Source organism: Branchiostoma floridae, unplaced genomic scaffold (genome assembly GCF_000003815.2).
Source record: "Branchiostoma floridae strain S238N-H82 unplaced genomic scaffold, Bfl_VNyyK Sc7u5tJ_1338, whole genome shotgun sequence".
NCBI classification, from domain to species: Eukaryota; Metazoa; Chordata; class Leptocardii; order Amphioxiformes; family Branchiostomatidae; genus Branchiostoma; species Branchiostoma floridae.
In genome coordinates, this window is record NW_023365702.1 from 82,814 (window position 1) to 95,126 (window position 12,313).

General features: G+C 44.5%; 1 protein-coding gene across 4 annotated transcripts in view; it reads right to left on the reverse strand.

The window, feature by feature from the left end:
- The window catches only part of LOC118407405 (matrix metalloproteinase-16-like), a 49,093-nt gene that overhangs the window by 35,800 nt on the left and 980 nt on the right, over window positions 1-12,313 (reverse strand). For 2 of the 4 annotated variants that reach the window (XM_035807878.1, XM_035807881.1), the window contains exons 2-7: window positions 10,554-10,677; window positions 9,473-9,696; window positions 9,097-9,304; window positions 8,135-8,293; window positions 7,388-7,534; window positions 6,370-6,509 (exon numbers count right to left, since the gene is read on the reverse strand). In XM_035807878.1, the coding sequence (XP_035663771.1) occupies window positions 6,370-6,509; window positions 7,388-7,534; window positions 8,135-8,293; window positions 9,097-9,304; window positions 9,473-9,696; window positions 10,554-10,677 (1,002 nt within the window). Of the gene's footprint in view, window positions 1-2,178; window positions 2,857-4,300; window positions 4,441-5,514; window positions 5,654-6,369; window positions 6,510-7,387; window positions 7,535-8,134; window positions 8,294-9,096; window positions 9,305-9,472; window positions 9,697-10,553; window positions 10,678-12,313 lie in introns of those variants that run through there. The other 2 variants (XM_035807879.1, XM_035807880.1) reach the window with 2 other exon arrangements.

Consider the following 12,313-nt stretch of genomic DNA (forward strand, 5'->3'; position numbering starts at 1 on the left):
CTCATAAACCACCTCGTTCGCTACGCTCACTCGGTGGTTTATTCGGTGGTTATCGCACCTGACCAGGGATTATCTCACCATATACACCTCGGGCCGGGGCATTAACCCTTTACTGAAACTCCCCTTAGAGTTGGTTCAAACACGCCATAATGAACACCAGATGCTAGAACGGCGGGAAGTCCCGGCCTGGGGCGGACGGGGGAAGTTGAGGTACACCTTATAGACATAAACCGCGCCCATTATATAAATACCTTAAGACATATGACTACACCACGAGAGACTGTAAAATTGATCCTGAAAGAGATACACATTAAAAGAGACTAGCATTTTCACTTGCCTTTGCATTAATAACATCAAAACTCTTAACAACGGATCTCCGTAAACCCCTAACAGGCCCCCGTTGTTTACGTTTCTTTCTGCATTCCTCTACGTATCAGAATGTTCTGCCTTCTCTCACTTTTTAGGTGCAAAAAACTGGAATATCTTAAACATACATTTGTATTATCATTTCCTCTAAGCTATGGTCTATCTTCCATTGGAAACAGACGACAAACCCTGTGGTTCATACCGCCTTTGTTCCCCCAAGTTGGTTCCCCCCCTCCCAATTCCAAAGAAGTTGCAACGCGCATTCACGACACGCGCGCTTCACTTTCGAGCTTTCTGTCAAGCCTACAGAGCTTCTAGTATCAAAACACAAGATATCGTCTTACCTGAACAAACTTGAACACCAGCAGACTTGCACAACAACGTCAGTCGGATCGCTAAAACCGCTAAATGTTGATGAGATCTTCGAGACGAAGAAAAACTTCCAAACCCACGCCGTTTCTTCAGTAAACAGGAAGTTGCGTCTCATGACCCGGAAGTATACCATGGCCTGGGTCAACTATCACGTCCTGGTTATCCAATTGTTGTCGCGATCACGCCCACGGGGATTTATGTATATAAATGATACTTTTGTCCAGATTTAACATGTTGATATACTGTTAATATACAGATTCGTTAACGTTCATTGAGGTAATTTATTTTTATACAGTTGATTGTTCATATATATGTAGTTGTTGTGGACCTTGCGAAAGTCGCTGTACTTGTGCCAATAACGATCTTTTTGTGAAGATGAAAGTAGACATGGCATTTCTTTCTTGGAGCCTGACACTGGTCATATCTTTATTCTCATGTGTTGCTCCTTTTGGTGATTATCCAGGTGCTTAAAATTGCGGCCTCCTTTGGAGACCAGACCTGTATCTGTGTCACTGAAGCATATCGGCAGATTGCTGGCCTAAAGCCCCATTTACAAATCAAGAATTCAGCTCGGCCGACTTGTCAGCGAGCTCCAACTGGGCATTTTCGGCCGGAGTATGACCGGCGTTTGGGCGATTACGCGGGCTTCGGGCGACTTTTAACAGCTCGTCTGTTGGGATTTAAACCTCCGTGTGATGTCAGTTGTGCACCAAAAAAGCAGGAAAGACAATGACTTAAACTTTCCGGAGGGAAACACCGAGCCCAGTCCAATTTGTGACGGTGCAGATTATTTGATAAAAAGTAAAGCCGATGCTCGGGCGATGTTGATTTTCGGCGAGCTCTGACCGATCTACAAATTCGGCTGGCGGCCGGCGTCCGTATGAATTGTAAACGGGGCTTAACCAGGAAGGATTCTCCAAGCAGAGGTTCGGCTCCAGCTGTTTTGACGTGATTTACCGTTCAGTACAGTTTCCACCTCGCTGTTGTATGCAAAACAATAACTACAATATTTTCAAGTCCTGTGGCGCACTACTATTGTTATGTCATTGAAGAAAAACCACAGACTGCTGACCTTACCAAGAAGTATTCTCCAAGCAGAGGTTCGGCTCTAGCTATTTTGACGTGATTTTAGGCCTAGGACTTTCTATTTTGTATTGTTCTACAAGCCATGCTGGATCCACAAAGTTAGTTTAATTCCTTGTCAGATCCTAATAAAGCAAATAAACAAAAATATTTCTGTGTACATTTTAAGTACTAACAATCAAGGGACAGTCAAGTAGTGTCAAAATATCTGAATTGATGCATGTGTGTTTGTAATATTTGATTAAACTGACTTTTAGTGAATATTTGATGTTGTGATCTTCTCAAGACTTTTGTATCAAGCTCCATTTATCGTCATAACGTTAGATATAGATTCAGAGTCAGTGTAGCAGCACCCAATTTCTTTTAACAAACGTTTTATTTGCAAAATTCAACAATAAAAAACTATCATACACCTGAAAACTGTTATCCATCGTTGTAAAAAGAAAATTCATGCACTTGAATGAGAAAGAAGCAACATTTTGACAAAGTGAAAAATACATCAGAAGTTTAAAAAGTGAATACTTACTGGTGCAGTCCTTACAGATTCAGAGTCAGTGTAGCACCACCCAATTTCTTTGAACAAACGTTTCATTTGAAAAATTCAACCAGTAAAAAACTATCATACACCTGAAAACTGTTATCCATCGTTGTAAAAAGAAAATTTATGCACTTGAATGAGAAAGAAACCACAGTTTGACGAAGTGAAAAATACATCAGAAGTTTAAAAAGTGAATACTAAAACCTCTATTTATGTTACACGATGGAACAACCATGAAAGCTTAATGAGAAGTCTACTCAAAAGAGCAGGAGTTTAGCCACTAACACTGACAGAAGTGAAGGTAAGACAACGGTAGGGACCACGTTGACCCCGCTGTTGACGCCCTGTAGGTCACATGGCGGCAGCTTGGGCGTGGTCGGTTTGGGCGTGGTCGGCTCCATCTCCATCATACACCCGAACCAGTACTGCGCGGTGGACTTTGGGTAACCGGGGTCCACACTGAAAGTCGTGTCGTTGAAACGCCAGTACTGGCTGCCCTGTAGTACGGAAAATATCCAATGTTATATGAATGAATGAGTTTATTGCTCAACAATCGCACAGGGTAAAATGTATGGCAACCAATAACAACTAATAGTTATACACACAATAGTACTAAGACTCTAAGAGGCAACATACAAAACAACAACAAAACATTGTCGATTTGCTTGAAATAGGAAGAGAATCATTATCAAACATTTTGACAACGTCTTTTGTTAATTTATGGCAAGGGAAACTAGACCCACACATGTCTGATCACAATTCACACAACTTTTTTCTCGCCACTTACCTTCTAATTTAGGAAAAACGAATGCCTGGAAAGTAATGACTCCAATGATTTGAAATTTGGAGGATATTGATAAAAGACTTCATACTATGAAGTTCTGCCTGAAAATCTGAGTTGTGCTTGTTATTTCTTGGTGAGGCAAAGAACTTATTGAACCCCCCTCGTATGTATGAGTAATCTGGTCTCGCATTTGGAATACATTATAAAGAAACTGGCCTACGCAGACGGCTATATGAGTGGAACATGAGAGCAAATATGGAAAGTATCGTTTTCTGCACCAGTAAGAGAGATGTGTGTTTTGGTTCTATTATTCTTAAACAATGTTTCTCTCTCTATACTGTAGGTAGGACATTTCATAACAAAGTGGAATTCATCTTCTATGTATGATAACGCTCACACCCGCTACTTTGTGAAAATTCACAACGTTTGTAGATGAATTGCTCTATCAGTTCTAGTCTTTCTCTCATATGTTTAGCGTTCAAAAACAAAACAGTTGCGAAGTTTCATGCTTATGTAACGCTAGCTCACCTTTATCCGTAGGGTAACCTTTATCCGTTCCTTTTTAAGAACAATGTATTTAGGGAAATCAAGTTGACAGATGATGGTTTCAAACTGCAATATTTTAAAATAGTACAATTTGAAACTACCTTCCATCAACTTGATATCCTATTTTTGGATTTATTTAGCAACACAACGGATATAGGTTACCCCGCGGATAAAGGTGAACTAACGTTAACGTTACGTACATGTGTAACTTAAGCTAGTTTTTTTGTACACAGTACCAACATTAATTAGTTTGACTGTCACCGTCGATTCCAACGGAAGAACAAGACAAAAAGTGGTATTCTCTAACTTGATACTCTGGCCTTGTCTGTAAATGGCTGCATGATGCGTCTAGTGTGTAGGCGTAGCGGTAGTGTAATTGCCACTTCTCGCTTTCAGCCCTCACCGCTGGCTAGCGGAGAAACTGCAACATGGGAACCCCTCTGCCTTCATATGTCCTAACTGTGGCCGTGACTGCCATTCCAGGATCGGCCTGCAGAGCCACAGCAGACGCTGCCAACCGCCGTGACTTCATACAGAGCGCTACCATCATCTGCAAAGATGTCAGGATGCCCACTACTACTCTGGCCTTAAAAACTGAACGGTTGTCTAACCTTGAAGAAGTATGTCCTCCCGTTGACCCACTGCATTACCGTGTCGACGCCATCCGCGGGAACACCGTTCCACACCGACAGGTCACGTGGGTAGCCCCTGTCCACCCCCGTCCCGGCCCTGTACCGGTAGTATTGGTCATCTGCGCAAAGAGGAAATAAATGTTTGAATTGTCTTGTAAATTCACCTTTAAGCAACCCTGAGCATCTCCACACGTTTTTGCATAAAAAGTAGAAAAGAAAAGCTTCAAACATTTTCTTTAACTATTCGTATTTTGACAAAATAATGATGGCTTATGCAATGGGAATTTGTTGTTGTCAGTCCTGTGGAAGACAACGGGCCATTCGATTCTTGATTTTGTGGATGAGAGGTTCTATACAGATGACATTTGCCACCATGTAAACTCTCAAAGTTCCTGCCAACCGCCGTGACTTCATACAGAGCATACAGTTCCTTCCCGCGCCTGATGGCGCATAGGGCGGCGCCCATCTCCGTTTCAGTAGCCCTGGGCCACACAACTTTGTGCAATCACTACAGCAGGGGGCTACTCCACTGGCAGTGGTGTGTGTTCAACTTACATGCTCTTTCCCGAATGCTGAGTGCTAAGCAGAGAAATTAGCATGTACCATTTTTTAAAAGTCTTTGGTATGACTCGGCCGGGGATCGAACTCACGACCTGCCGAATGCAAGGCGAACACTCTACCCACTAGGCCATTGCACCTGTGGAAGACAAGGGGCCATTCGATTCATGATTGTGTGGATGAGAGGTTCTACACAGATGACATTTGCAACCATGTAACGCTAGTTCACCTTTATTCGTGGGTTAACCTATATCCGATGTTTATAGAAAAAAAAGGTATTTGGTGATAGCAAGTCGACATACGGTGGTTTCAAACCGTATATTGAATATCTTGTAATTTGAAACCACCATTGCATCAGTTGACTTGATATCACTAATCAAATTTTTTTTTAACAACGGATATAGGTTACCCCACGAATAAAGGTGAACTAGCGTTAAACTCTAGCTATCATTAAAGATGAGGGACGGCCCTAGCCGAAGCTAGGTACTCATTTTCACCTGAGTAAAGTGAGGAAAGCCGTGTAAAGTGCCTTTCCCATGGGCACACGATCGGTGACACGGCAGCTGGATTCGAACCCGCAACCTCTCGGTCACGGGCCGAACGCGGTCCCACTAGCTCTCATTAAAGACGCTCACCTTTGGTAAAGTAGAGCCTGCCGTTTCCAGACCAGATGTAGGCGGAGTCGACGCTGCTAGGAACGCCTCCCCACTGGCTCATGGGGCGGGGGTAGCCGGTGTCCAGCTGGGTGCTGGTGTAACGCCAGTACTGGTCCCCCTGGAGAAGTGCATTGGAATCAGTCAGTTGGTAACCTGGAGTCCAGTCTGCCGTGGATTGGCCAGGCTAACTTCGGGACAGTAGGGTCTTTCCACCGCCGGGGTAATCTTTCACACCCGGTAGGAGTTTTGCACGGTGGGAATTAAATTCACGGGCCTATTAATTAACTCCCACTGGGCAAAGTCCTACCGGGAAAATGCTACCGGGTGTGAATGATTGCACTAGCGGCTCAGAGCTGCACTGGCCCCGTAGAGAGCCTACACTAACTACTGTAGGCCGTACCACAACTAGACTGGATTTCAGGTTAGTCAGTTGGTTGAAAGGATTAAAACTCAAATAATGTTATGACTTGAAAGTCATGCACTGATATCGACAGACAAGTACAAACACAAACACAAACAGCCCTTTTCTTGATTAGTGATTATTTTTGATTATTGGGTGGGCCGACTACTCTCTCTTGGCAGCCAGGGGCTGAATTGCGAGGAGCTTACAATAGGCAGGGCTAAATCGCAAGGGTCTGGAGCGAACTGCCATTCGGCGCCACTCAGGTGACCTCAATACGACTTTTCATTTTACTTGCTCAAAAAAAAATCCCATGTATTCACCTTATAGAAGTAGAGTTTCTTGTTGGCTCAGAGATGGACATGTACAAACACAAACACAAACAGCCCTTTTCTTTTCATCTTACTTGCTCAAAAAGAATCACATGTATTCACCTTATAGAAGTAGAGTTTCTTGTTGGCTCTGTAGTACATAGCGGCATCCAGGTCCCCGGGAAGATCGCCCCACACGTCAGAAATAAGCTTAGGATAGCCGGCAACCATCCCAGCGGAGTTCAGCTCCCAGAAGTAGTTCCCTGTTGGCAAGAATTTTGTTTCTTTATTTCTTTGTTTGTTTGTTTGTTTGTTTATTGATGCACATTTTATTTCCAAATGTTCATTCAACCAAACCGAAAAAATCACTCTGTTTACAGAAGCCACAAAGACCTATCCCAACTTCCCCACATTGACAGACGAACAGAAAGCCACTTTTCTCATGAAATCGCAGAACCCACAATTTTAGAAAAGGTGGGGCTTTTCGTCTCCCTCTGCTTCCAAAAAAGAAGTCAAACCCAACCTGTTTAGAAACAGCCAACACTAGTATTAAAGTAGACTATTGTTTATAATTCTTCATTGTCACTTGTATATCTACTATGTTTATACCATGTACTTGCAATTAGCCCTCGGGCACGAACTTGCAAATAAACTTCACATTCATTCGCACAACAAAATGAGATCGTCATGTCACAACTTCTTTTTATCGCTTCTGTACGTGAAGTTGTCTCACAACCTGGAACCTGTGAAATAAGCGACAATATCCCACCGCTGTACCTTCCTCCCGGCCACAACAAAACTCTGGAACTCACTGCCTCATGATCAGCACATAGTGACACTTATACCCCCTCATATTAGGCAAAAATCGATCGGACGACGAGTCTGCGAGCTCTACATTGAGAGGAGGCATGACCCTGGCGGGAAGGGGGGACCTCTGCCATTTCTTCGTCGGCAGCAGGGTCATGCCTCTTCGTAATTTAGAGCTCGCAGACTTGTCGTCCGATCGATTTTCGCCTAATGTGAGGGGGATATTAGGGACAGACAGAAATTTAAGACTAGCATCAATAACTACTTCAGCGACCTACGTCAGCGCTAATGCTGAAGATTGGAGTCTGCATAGATTAAAAAAAAAGGTGCTTACCTCTGAAGGCGTATGTCTTGCCGTCCTCTGTGATGGTGATGGCGTCCAGCTCTCCGCTGCAGGTGTCCGGGACGTCAGGGTTGGGGTTCGGGTTGGGTGTCATGCCGGCGTCGGGTCGCGGGGTGGGCCGCTCCATATCTGGCATACCTATGATACAGAAAGCGCATTTTTGTCTTTTCTAATTGCTTTTGGACAGACAAGGACAATGTGGCACTGCACTCAAGTTTGAAACTTATATTAACAGTGCCACATACACGGTACAGGCAGAAAGTAAAGGTAGTCTTTTACCTCCTCGACCGAAGTCAGGTACCCATTTTTACAACTGGGTGAAGTGAGGAAAGTCGTGTAAAGTGCCTTTCCCAAGGGCACAACGTCGGGGGGCACGGCGGGGATCAACTCAGGACCTATAGATTCCGAGACGAACGCTCTACCAGTTACGCAACGCCCGACGTCACGGAAGCGCACAGAAAGCGCATTGAGTATAATCTTTCAAATAGCGTTGTGCACATAGTCGATATTGCGAAGATCTTCCTGGATGATGATGATACTAGCGACGGAACAAGGAATACAAGAAAATAAGCGGTCCGGATTATCCACTTCCAATTTGTCAGGAAAGAAGTGAAGAGCAAATCATTAAATTTGAAGTAGCCTTATCGAAACGATGCATTCAATGGAAAGTAGAGGAACGATTGTTGGATATATGACTTAAATCTACTTAAATCTATCACAAATGAAAGCTGATCTCACCATACAGCATCTGTATCCCTGCGATATCGTCAGAGTGGAGCACGAAGTCGGGCTCGTAGCCTCGGTAGAAGGGCGCCATGAGGGCGTCTGAGATTTCGGAGTGGGACAGGCCCAGGGAGTGGCCGAACTCGTGAGCTGCTACTTGTAACAGGTTAGTTCCTGTGGGGAAGATGTGATAATGCTGTGAGTGTAGTGCTCCCTTTTCAGATGTAACAGGTTAGTTCCTGTGGGGAAAATGTGATAATGCTGTGAGTGTTCCCTTTTCAGATATACACAATAAAATGAGCGGTCGTTCATACACAAGGGGACTACTTTCGAAAGCGATTGAATGCGTTTTTTGGGTCAGAGTTACCAAATTTATGACATTTTCGTCCAAAAACGTGCAACTTTATGAATGTAAATAAGCGATTGAATGCGTTTTTTGTCAGGCAGAGCTAACGCTAGTTCACCTTTATTCAGAGGGTAACCTTTATCCGTTGTATTTAACACCAGGGTATTTCGGGATATCAAGTTGACGGACCGGGGTCTCAAACTGCATTATAATGAAAAAAATGTCCACCGTCCATCAACTTCATATCCCTAAATATCATGTTTTGTAGGTACAACGGATATAGGTTACCCTGCGCATAAAGGTAAACTAGCGTTACCAAGTTTATGACATTGTCGTCCAAAAACGTGTCACTTTATGAACGCACATAAGCCTGCCAAGCTGTGCGCCTTTGTGTGACACCCAGTTCCTCAATTATGACCAATAATGTTACAAGTGTCTCCAAACGACAAATATGTTAGCAGATCTAAAGCTAAGCTAATCTAAAGTTGCCGTACACCCATCTCCGTTTCTAAGCCCTGGGGTCACACATATATAAGTCACTACAGCAGGGGGCCAGTCCACTGGTAGTGAAGTGTGTTTAGCTTCCATACTCTTCCTCTTTCAGTGAAATGTGTCAGTTTCAGTAATGTACCTGAGGCAGTTTTGACTGTCCATTGTTCCGACTCGTCGAAGTGGGCGTCGCCCCCGAACTGAGGGAAGAACGCATGCGCCAGCGTGCCCCCCGGCCCGTCGAAAGGCGCGCCGTCCCCGTGTTCGATGGGCGCAAACTTGATGAAGATGTCGGCTTGGGTGGGCGGGCTCACTCTGGTGAACGTCAGGGGGGTTTGGTCCTGCCACAGCTGAACAGGAAATAAAACGTTTATTAAAGTCGAGTATAGCAGCGTCTACAGAAATCACAAATACCTGCCCCGTAAATTAAAAAGGTCTTCATGGGAGGTCCCGACAACGATTTACGATAAATTTAGGAAAAAAAGGCCCGTCCGCAAGGGAGTCTACATCTGCAGTACCTGAAAGGCTCGCGTGATGGCCTCATCGACGTCGCCCTTTCCCAGGTCCGGCGTGTAGTCGGCATCAGCGAGGCTCCAGGTCAGGTCCCGCTTGGGCCAGGTGCTTCCCTGCAGCGCGTACCGGCGGCGCCGGCGGGCCATCCCGCGGGAGTGGGTGCCCATCATGTCCGGCACGCCGCACCGGGGCATCGCCATCATGGCCATGGTTTCATTGTCGAGCTTACCTACATGGGCAAAATCACTCGTCAGCTTTATGCATTCGTCTAAGGCCGACGTCACATTTGCTACCCGGGGCCCGGCCGGGCTGTTTGCGGAAACGAAAAATTCAAGTTTATGCCATTAAATATGCACAAGGCATGCTGTTGAATTGTTTTGGGTCCGTTTGGTGTTTCTGTTTTCTTTCATATCGTACTTTTCGTTCCGCACTTTGTGGTAATGTGACGTTAGCCTTGCCAAGGAGGCTATAATGAGCCTTGGTCTTACATTTGCCTTCTTCACATGCCATTTCACTTGATGCCATTTTGGCTGATCTTGACAAGCGTTGCAATTTCCCGTTTTATAGCGGAAATTAGACCCCTTCCTCACAAAACGCTTATCATCATGTCTGGGAACATTTCTTATCTTGTTGAAGGAAGTTTATACTTTTGGCATGTTATGCCTGATTCATAGCTGGTGTATTTTTAGTTCGCTCTTCCCGCTTAGAAGTTTCCGATACTTCCTATCATTCCGTAAACGACCAATTACATTCTTTCAATAGGCACTTGCTCTGCAAGGAGTCTTAATCTGAGCAAGGAGCTTTCAATATAGTATAAAAGCTTTTATAAAATCTCCTTGATCTGAGGGAACTGTACCTTGGTGTGACGACTAACATTTGCACTTACTTTAACTAAAACTAGGATTAGACACCGAGACGCCACCCCACGACAGTTTGGACCGTTTCTGAGGCATGATCATGGCTGGGCGATTATAACTGTTATCAGTATCAGCTGGTCGCTGTGTTTCCTCACGAGGAAAGCGTGATACCAAATTTATAAACATTGATGAAATATTCTTGGTCAAACAACAAGAGACAAGTTTTTACCTGTCACTGTAATGTTTGCGAATTCCTGGAACATAGAGATGGCTTCCCTCATGGCGTCCTCGCTCTGCAGCTGACCCGTCTGCATGGACGGCGGGTCCATGTAGCCGAAATTCATCAGGTAGTTCTGGGGAACAGAGAACGTTCAGGGTGGTCAAATACGGGCTCAAAACCTCCCATGTCTAGGCGAATTCGAAACTTGTTCCACAATGTTCGATCTGACGTGATTCGAACCGAACCCGTGTTCTATTGGGGTCATCTGCGGTCATTGCCAGTAAAACACTGCTGTCTGGCCTTTTTTTCCAAACGACTTTGAATCAGCCAAAAAAGATAGTTTTTCACCAATATAAACAATTTCCTGGACAGTGCATCTATGTTGTCACTTTTTTTGGGACCTGAAATATTTAACGAAGCTACTGACGTTTGTGTTGGTGACCTTGAATATCATAAGGAAAAGAATGCCCTAGCAACCGACTGCCGTGGTTACAAGATGTCAATCAAATCTACAATCTTAGCCATGGAATAACCTCCCAAGAATGCACGTTAGTACAAACTCCAACTCGTACATGAGACTTGCGTTTATTGACAATGAAAGCTTGTGACAAGTTGTGTGAAAAATGGCCCACCCCTTTGCCCAAACTTTCGCCTGTGAATCAGCGGATATTATAAACATCCTCTTTCGGTCTTCGCCAGGATTGGGGATGCATGCAAAACGAAAACTAAGCCACGTTTGGGATTGTTTTCTCACCGCAAAAGCGCCACCTACATCGGCTACATATAGCGGTGAGAAGCAGAACTCCAGTTAGAAGCTCTGACGAAGGTGTCTCAGAGACACCGAAACGTAAGCCATGTAAGTAACCACTGGTTGTGTAAAAAGAATTCTCCTTCATCTTATATTCTACCAACCTGACGAAACTATTTTGGAAAAGGTAACTGGTTGGACAACTCAGTGCCAGACGCAGAACGTGCCAGACTACGCAACCTACAAAGGAATGATAACAAGGTGTAATACTGTACCAGTGGTGTTCAAGGACTGCTAAACCGAAGACGCCTAACGACTTAAGCCTTTTGGCCGAACGGTTTGCACGTTCGATTTGTAATCTGCCAACCCGGGTTCGATCTCGGGTGGCGGCATGTTGTTTCTTTCTGTTCTTACTCGCCCCTCTTGATTTCTACTATACGATGAACCCTGGATTATGGATGTCTTTTCTCTCGCCCTCTGTAATCTCCAAGCAGATCCTACGGTGCCATAAGATAGTATCAAAGCTGGCCAAGGAATGTAGCCGGCCAAGGGAGTCAAACGGGCACCTACGGGAAGTTTGATACTATACATTACGCACCGTGGATCTGGTTCGAGATTAGCCCTCTGGTGGCAAGCATTGTTGACAGTTCGTTTGGTCAGCAGCTTTCTGGTGGGTGGGGTGATGGTTTCGCGTGTAATTTGACTAATTTGTCTCAAGGGTTTCGTATTTAAAAATAGTTCCCACAACCTTTTAACCCACAGCCCTTGTCATGGTAAAATCCAAAGGTTGATTAATTTGCTGTTTCTATTTTTTGTTAATTCTTTAATTGCTTTTATTTGCATGAGAAAGGTGGGCGTCTCCGACTTAGTCAATTTATTCGTTGGTTGGTTGGTACAGCCCTACCCCTAGGGAGACCATTCAGTTGATTGGTGGGCGTCTCATTCTTCCCTTGTCTTTTAATATGTGTGGCTGGGGAATTTTCATCTACCCATCTCCCTACTCTTGATGCCCGGATGAGCT